Raw genomic sequence first — 8,670 nt, forward strand, 5'->3', positions numbered from 1 at the left:
CTTAAAAGTAGCCACTGCTATCGTTCTAAAGTTGATGGTAGCGTCTTCAACTTTACAAAAAGTAGACGTCTTTTTCATGTCAGAAAAAAACATTGTTTTGGATAAGGAAGCAATGAGTTTCCCCAACTTCTAGACGGTTGACTACTGCTATTTACCTAATTGACTGTTCTTGTATGGTATTCATCTGATTGTCAGTGTAAAAGGTATTATTTATGCAAATCACCGAAAAAAAAACCAAAAACACCTGCAAAAAGAAAAGTCCATTCACATCGGTGGCGGAAGGAGTGCAATGTGAGCATTTGTCTATGATAAAAAAATAGGTAGAGTGTCATGGGTCATAAATTAACACAAGTGATGTCACAAGAGTAATAAAAGCATCAAAATGTGACATTTGAGGTGTTTACTTTTCCATTATCTTTGCTTGACTATTGCAAGACTTATTCTCTTGCAAAAATAAACTTCATACTTTCTGAGTAATTTGTTTGAAAAACTTGTTCACAGACTACCTTTTAAATGAAATGTCACTGTCCTTAATAACATTTACCTTTGGCTACATCATTTATCATAGATTAATTTCTGCTTATTATGCAATAAGTAGGTTCTTCTTTGGAGCCTGCCAAAATCGATTAAGCAACCACACAGAATCGGCTTCCACAGAATACCCATCTTGGTTCCGATTCCAGCTGAAGTGGGCATGAGTTCTGTTTTTGATCTCCAGCAACCCGTGCCCAAAGCTAGCTTCCCGAAAGGCAGAGTAGCTTGGCTGTGGCTGCATCATGCTACAAATATAGGAGAAGCCAGTCATATTTAAAAATTCATAATAAAAAAAATTTCTACAAATATGGCTAACTTACTCAGTAAGCAAGCCTTCTGAGTTTCCTCCATCCCCGATGGTCATGTACACTGGAGCTGACTCTTCCGATATTGGCTCACACAATCCATTGACAATGTTGTAAGCAATGTTAGAAACACGTTTCTGCATTATTATTGATCACTTAGGGTAGAGAAGAGGAGAAGTGTATATTATATGAATATTATTAGGGACTACAAAATTAAAATTACCGATCTCTCATAGGCATGAACATGACCTGCAAACACCACATCAACCTTGAATTTGACAAACCACTGCTCGTATATGACTCTCAATGTTTCACCTTCCATGTAATGATGCACATAACTATGGTAAAACGGGGAATGAACTAAGACTATAAGCCACGGCGTCTCTGTTCGATTTACTTTTTGGAACTCCTTTTCCAACCATTTGTATTGAGGAGTGTATATCCCTAATTGATCAGTTACAAATTTAAGCAGAGGGCCAGTAAATAGTTATTTTTCTTAAGGCATTTCTTCTCTCTAACCCTTACCATAAGATGAGTAACAAGACATAACAATAATATAAGCTGAAGCCCTCTTGATGGAATACCACAACGGAGAGATGCTTCCCGATGCCTTATATGGTGTATGATACCGATTTATATAAGGCTTGAATGGTTCTGTTTCACCCTACAAACAAACCCATTTAAGTTTAAATTAACCAAGAAGTTAAGTTCCATTTACAGAAACTAAAAGTATTCAAGTCTTACAATTTCCGGAACATAGTCGATTTCGTGGTTCCCTGCAGTCCATATCCAAGGTTGGTAAGCAGCATTTCTCTCAACGAACCTTCCCCAAGTATCCCATCTGGTGTTATCGTGGAAAGGGTAGCGATCTGCATAAGACAAGTCCCCGACGAACAAAACCGCCTGTCCTTTTCCCGGATTCATCTCATAATGGCTTAAAGTTTTATTTGAGTCATAAGTCTGTCCTAAATCCCCTAAACGTATTAGAAATCTAACATTAGAAAGAAATCAAAGGTTAAAATGTGTCACTCCACTTGTTGGCCCATAATTATGAATTTTAAGAGAAAAGTTAATACCAATAATCCCAAAAGTGTACGGTACGTCAAGGCCTGGTTTAGGTGGAGTAAAGAACCAGAACCGCCTACACCACTTCCCACTCCCAATTTCATAGTAGTATTTCATATCAAACTGCAGCATCAATATTAAATCAATACCAACCAAAAAAATTTATAGATTTTATATTATAATATTGTGATATATTTGTGTCAAGTACTGATATACTCAACTTTTGCATCATATAGACCTTCATATAGGATAGTTTTTAAGTGCTTAAGACATAATTAACATCTTAGTTTTTCCTTAGAGTTTGGTCTTTTTAGGAGTCTAGAGAAGTTGCATTAGGTGCAAGGTAATCTTTCCATGTTTTGGAGTGTTCAGAGATACTTTTTGGAGTTCTTGGAGGGCATGAATGGAATGAGAAGAAATGCCCATGTGGGTGAAGCTTGTAAACGTGCCATACAAGATGTTTTCGTGGGAGGGCCTGAGCTTTATTGTAACGGTGGGGAAACCAGTTAGACTGCACCCGGACACCATGCTTTGTACGAAAGGTTTTTGTGGAGGCAAACATGACAAAAGAGTTGCCAAAGGTATACAGATTCACATCGGAAAAAGGTACTGATGCAGAGGTGGAATTTATCTATCCATGGTTACCATCGAGATGCTCCATTTGTTCAAAGTGGGGTCATCGGGAAACTGGCTGCTCACCAAAAGCAGATAACTTGACAACAAAATAAAAGAAAGCAGAGTGGAGGAAGAAGGAAGCAGTAGGTGCTGAATCGGGTGATAAAGTATTGCCTCCGGTAGTTGCTGATCCTGAAGTTGTGGTCTTAGCGGATCCTGAAGTGGTAGTTTTTGCAGAACCTATAGTTGTGGTAGAGAGGAAAAGTCTGACAAAGAAATAACCAATATGCAGAGGGAAAAGGAAGAAAGTAGTTGGTCAAAGGTCTCCCCAATGAAAGCGAAAAGACAATCAGAACGAGCTGAGCAATCAGAAACTCTCATTGTCTCTCCATCTTGATATGCCATTCTTCAAGAGCAGAAAGATATGGAGGAAACAGATTCAGAGGAGTTGGCTCCAGCAACTTCAGCTGGTTTGGAACCTGCAGAGACAAAGGAGGGAGAGATTGATGAGAAAGCTGATGATTTAGTCGAAAAGCAAGAGGAGAAGACTCAACGGATCCTTCCTCCTCGAGCTACTAGAGGCACAGGAAAAAAGATCAGATTTCTTTAGCCACGAGCACAAAGGAGTTGCCTCCAAGTGCGACTGGCAAAACGAACCCCCCCCCCCCCCCCGACAAAATTAAATATGTCAGGTTTCTTCTAGAATGTCAGAGGCTTAAACAAATCATCAAAACATTCCATTGTGAAGAACTGGATTAAAGGAGAAGAGTTTGATTTCGGTTGTGTAGTAGAAACTAGAGTAAAGGAGGGGAGATTGAATCTTGTTGGCAATTTAATCTTTAAGGATTGGTCTGTGCTTACTAATTATGAGCATCATCGTTTGGGACACATTTGGATCGTATGGAAAGGCAACACTAGACTGACTCTCCAGTTTAAGAGTAGTCAGTTAATCACATGTTCGGTAAAGTTGGAAGGTTGGGAGAATGAGTTCTTTTGCTCATTTGTTTACGCATCAAATTTTGTGGAGGATCGGAAAGAATTATGGAGAGACTTAAGACATCACCATGATGCTCCTATGTTTCGAAATAAGCCTTGGAACATCTTTGGTGACTTCAACGAGGTATTGGAGGGAGAGGATCATTCTGATTACCCTCAAGTATCGAGTTCAGTGGGCATGAGGGATTTTCAGGAACTCACTTGTTACTGTTCGCTGTTAGACATGGCTTACCATGGTCCTAGATTCACTTGGTGTAATAAAAGGGAACAAGGCAGAATTCACAAGAAGCTGGATAGAGTTCTTATCAATGATACTTGGTTACAGGATTTTTCCCATTCATACTCGGTATTTGAAGCAGGAGGTTGTTCAGACCATTTGAGATGCATAATTAAATTCTTAGAGGGTCCTCCTAGGCCGCACAAACCCTTTAAATTCGTTAATGCACTGGCTAAGCTTGAAGGGTTCAAACCACTGATCAACAGCTACTGGAGCAAAACAGAGCCATTATTCATATCCACCTCTGCTCTATTCAGGTTTTCGAAAAAGCTGAAAGGTTTAAAGCAGAGTACTCAGTCTTTGGCAAAAGAGAGGATGGGAAATTTTGTAAAGAAATAGAAAGAGGCTTATGCAGAACTATGCTTTAAGCAGAAGGTAAATTTTTCTAATCCATCACAACAAGCGATGGAGGATGAAATTGAAGCTTTCAAACGCTGGGATATAGTTTCAGGCTTGAAAGAGAGTTATCTGAAGCAATAGTCTAAATTACATTGGTTAAATGTTGTGATGGTAACAACAAGGTGTTTCATAGAGCTGCTACTATCCGGGAGAGCCGAAACTCCATTAGAGAGATCATATGTCCTGATGGAAGTGTGGCAAACAGCTTGGGTGATATAAAGGTGGACGCGGAACGTTTCTTTCGGGATTTCCTACAGTATGAGCCCAATGATTTCGATGGTATTACCACTGATCGAATTCAAGATCTTCTTTCTTTCCGATGTTCAGTCGAAGATAAAACCTCTCTTGTTCGAGAAGTTACAGACGAGGAAATTACTCGAGTGGTGTTCGCAATGCCCAATGACAAATCGCCTGGTCCGGATGGATATACGGCAGAGTTTTACAAAGAGGCATGACCTTTTATGGGGAAAGATTTTCTCGCTGCCAGTAAATCTGTCTTTGTAAAAGGTTTCTTGCCAAAAGGTATGAACTCGACGATTTTGGCATTGATTTCGAAGAAGACAGAGTCGAGGGAGATGAAAAACTACCAGCCAATTTCATGCTGTAATGTCATTTACAAAATGATTTCGAAGATAATCGCAAATCGTCTAAGAACCATCCTGCCAAAATTCATTGCTGCAAATCAATCTGCATTCGTAAAGGACAGATTACTCATCGAAAATGTCCTTCCTGCTACAGAACTGGTTCGAGATTATCACAAAGGGGGCATCTCTGCTCGATGCGAGATTCAAATTGACATTACGAAAGCTTTTGATTTTGTGCAATGGTCCTTTTTGGTAAATGCTCTCACTGCTCTCAATTTCCTGGAAGAGTTTATACACTGGATTTCTTTGTGTATTACGACTGCTTCGTTCGCGGTGCAAGTAAACGGGGAACTAGCAGGGTTCTTTAGAAGTCGAAGAAGGTTGCGGCAAGGTTGCTCTATCTCCATACTTGTTTGTTATTAGTATGGATGTTTTATCTAAACTCCTGGATCGAGCAGCATCTTCAAGAGAAGTGGGGTATCATCCAAAGTGTAAAAACATTGGACTAACTCACCTGAGTTTTGCGGATGACTTTATGATACTATCAGATGGTAAAAAGAGATCAGTTGAGGGAATAGTCCGAGTATTAGATGATTTTGGGAAGATATCAGGACTGAAGATAAGTATGGAGAAGTCGACACTTTTTTTGGCCGGTGTGTCGAATGCTGCTAGACAGGACATGTCAAACAGTTTCCCCTTTGCACTTGGGCAGTTACCAGTTCGGTATCTAGGTCTACCGTTGACAACAAAGTCCATGACAAGGAGTGACTACCAGCCTTTGTTGGAAAAAATCAGAAAGTGAATTGGTTCTTGGACTGCTCGCTATTAAATGGCAGATCATCTTCAGTTGATCAGTTCAGTTCTTATAAGTGTTGTGAATTTCTGGTGCTTTGCATTCAGGCTTCCAAGAGAATGTATCCGGGAAATCGAGAGTTTGTGTTTGGCGTTTCTTTGGTCTGGGCCTGAGCTAAGTACGAAAAAGGCAAAAATTGCCTGGTCCGAAGTTTGTCAACCCAAGTCGGAAGGAGGTTTAGGGATTAGATCCCTGAAAGAAATCAACGATGTCAGTTGTTATAAGCTCATTTGGAGCATCGCTTCTGCAAAGCCATCTTTATGGGTCACATGGGTTCAACAAAATCTTCTCAAGCAGAGATCGTTTTGGTCTATTGATGAAAAACCGAGTTAGGGTTCGTGGATATGGCGGAAGTTGCTGAAATACAGAGACAAAGCATGGGAATTCCACTGGAAGGAAATAAAAAATGGTCGAACTACATCTTTTTGGTTCGATATCTGGTCAGACTTGGGATGTCTATACGATATTACAGGTTACAGAGGTATTATCCACACAAGGATTCCACTGAATGCATCGGTTGCGATGGCGAAGACCGCTCGCCGAAGACGTCGACACCGAACAGAACATCTGCTCTCAATTGAGGATGCTATAAATGATCTATCATTATCGGATAAGCAGGATTTCAGCCTCTGGAGGGATCCAAATGGAGAGTTTAAACCCTGTTTCAGCTCGAAAAATACCTGGCCACAGTTTTGTGAAGCTCATCCTCTTGTCCAATGGCATAAGGGTATATGGTTTAAGTTTGCGACACCAAAGTATGCATTGTGCTCATGGTTGGCAATGAAAAATCGACTCTCAACAGGTGACCGTATGATCGCATGGAATCCAGGCATTAATTCAGGATATATCTTCTGCCCTGCATCAATTGAGACAAGAGATCATTTATTCTTCTCTTGTCCTTTCTCTGCGACAGTATGGACATGATTAGCATCAGGTCTGCTCTCTACACGATTTACCACAGATTAGAACAGTTTAACACAAATCATCTCTGACGACAGCTTGGCCCCTATTCCTATGTTTCTCAACAGATATGTGCTCCAATGCTCAATCCACACTATCTGGAGAGAAAGGAACTCGCGACGGCATGGAGAACCTCCAAATGCTTCATCTCGTATAATTAAGCAGATCGACAAGCAGGTTCGAAATCGGCTCTCCACTATACGATCTTCGGGATTCACCAAGGTGGAAGGCAGTCTTCAGCACTGGTTGGCCACTAGATAGAAAATCTTTACCAAATGTAATTTTTAGAACAGCTTAGCATCATTTAGTTTTGATAAACTTTGATGTAAAAATATTTTTTTTTGGTTTTTGAATAAATTTTATATTCAAGTAAAAAAAAAAAACCTCTCCCACGTCAAGTTGAGAAAATCAAACATAAGATATGGTAGACCTTGCCCAGTTATAGAGTTTTAACAGTCCTCGATTTTTTCTAATAATTCTTTCAGTGTTCATTATATAACTTACCAGTTTCGCTAGTATTTTCAACATGTCTTATGCAATCCGAGCCACTTATATATGATATTAGAACACTAGAAATTACATAATATATCAAAACATGAAATTCAAATTAACAGAAAATATATAAAAAAACAAGCCGCATAGCACTAGTGAAAACTAATTGAATATTATCAAAAGTTTTTAAAAAGCCTTACTTCCAAATTATCAATGTTGCAGTGGTGGATGTAACCGGATGTGTAATTGAAGAAACGGTAGGTGTTAATGGTTGCGTCTGCTTGCTTCTTCGATTGTGCATTCTCATACCAATAGCGAACAGTGTTAGAACCGGGCCTAACTGGAGTCACCCATGAAATGATCACTCCATTACCTTCATGGTTCCCTTGCGTTACATGAACCTTTATTACAAGGAGATGAAAGTAATGAGACCTGACAACTTCTGTAAGACTAATTGAAGAACTATTGCAATTTTGTTTTTTTACTCTCTACATACCTGTTGGGGAGTATTTGGCCCCGGAGGAATTGTAAAGACATCGCTGTCTAATGGCATGTCATCGGGTAAATTACTTCCTCTAACATACCCACTGGTAATTCCTCCATCACATAACTCAACAAGAACACCAAGCAAGAAGATTATGAAGCAAACACGCATTATTGTGAGTCCAGATCTTGAACTCATCTTCAGCCGTTTTCTGAATCCGAGAATGAAGAACGTCCTATAGATTTTCCCTTCTGGTAACGAAATAGCTTGTCTGGAACTGACAGTGACATATATATTGCTTTTTAATTATCGAACAGAGGATCCAAAGTGGATATTCGACGACTATCCCTCTCAACTATTTATATTTAGATGTAGATAACTCTGAGGAAAGTTATCTAAAAACACAAATAGTTACGGGGAAACAAAAAGTTGCCGGGAAAAAAAAAGTTTGGGGGAAAGAAGAAAGGGTCAATTAGGTAGATAAATAATTTGGTATAGATATATGAGAATATAGCCATGAAGATGAAGAAATTTTCATCAATTTTACTAATACGAAATAATAGAAAAATTACATAGAATTACTAAAAGTTTTACTTTTATAAACTACTAAATAAGTACCCACATATATGCGGATTATAAAAGAGTTATAATTTAATATTTAAGATCTCGTAAAAACAAAAAAATAAAATTAAATCACCCGTGATTAAGCTTTTCCAATGATGTTAAAAGAAAAAAAGAAAAAAAAACATCCTGTTTTTCTCAATAATTTTTAATGATATTTTAATGATTATATTCAATTTCATCATACATCATTTATATATTTTAGAATGATAATATTCGTTATTCTAAAGTAAATATGGTTTTTTATTGTTAAAATATTTTTTGGTATTTATTCTTTTTCGTTTAAGGATTGTTATCTATTATTTAATTTTTTATTCTAATTTGAATTATAAATTTTCTATTTTATAAAAGAATAATTATAAGGAATGACCATCCCGCCATCAGTATTTGCAAGAATAATTAAAGATAAAAAACGACACTGTTCAAATTTTTTAAATACCCTTTAGCCCCTACACATCTATACGTATTGATCCAACTCGAAGGCT

At 38.3% G+C, this 8,670-nt stretch overlaps 1 protein-coding gene across 1 annotated transcript; it reads right to left on the bottom strand.

Annotated features, from left to right (window-relative positions):
• Nucleotides 1–445: 445 nt before the first annotated feature.
• On the bottom strand, nucleotides 446–7,878 carry LOC18014572 (fe(3+)-Zn(2+) purple acid phosphatase 12). Its single transcript, XM_006396836.2, has 8 exons — nucleotides 7,577–7,878; nucleotides 7,281–7,481; nucleotides 1,916–2,027; nucleotides 1,584–1,813; nucleotides 1,365–1,503; nucleotides 1,063–1,283; nucleotides 855–976; nucleotides 446–779 (listed from the first exon to the last, which is right to left on the bottom strand). The coding sequence occupies exons 1-8, from the start codon at nucleotides 7,760–7,762 to the stop codon at nucleotides 584–586; spliced, it is 1,407 nt and encodes a 468-aa protein (XP_006396899.2). The 5' UTR covers nucleotides 7,763–7,878; the 3' UTR covers nucleotides 446–583.
• Nucleotides 7,879–8,670: the final 792 nt, after the last annotated feature.

Source organism: Eutrema salsugineum, unplaced genomic scaffold (genome assembly GCF_000478725.1).
Source record: "Eutrema salsugineum unplaced genomic scaffold, Eutsalg1_0 scaffold_3, whole genome shotgun sequence".
Taxonomy (NCBI): Eukaryota; Viridiplantae; Streptophyta; class Magnoliopsida; order Brassicales; family Brassicaceae; genus Eutrema; species Eutrema salsugineum.

Excerpts from the sequence above, each read along its gene's own strand:
- LOC18014572 (XM_006396836.2), bottom strand. The coding sequence starts at position 7,762 with ATGAGTTCAAGATCTGGACTCACAATAATGCGTGTTTGCTTCATAATC. Across the intron at positions 7,482-7,576 it reads GGCCAAATACTCCCCAACAG|GTTCATGTAACGCAAGGGAA; the intron begins GTATGTAGAGAG and ends CTTGTAATAAAG. Across the intron at positions 977-1,062 it reads TTCATGCCTATGAGAGATCG|AAACGTGTTTCTAACATTGC; the intron begins GTAATTTTAATT and ends ATAATAATGCAG.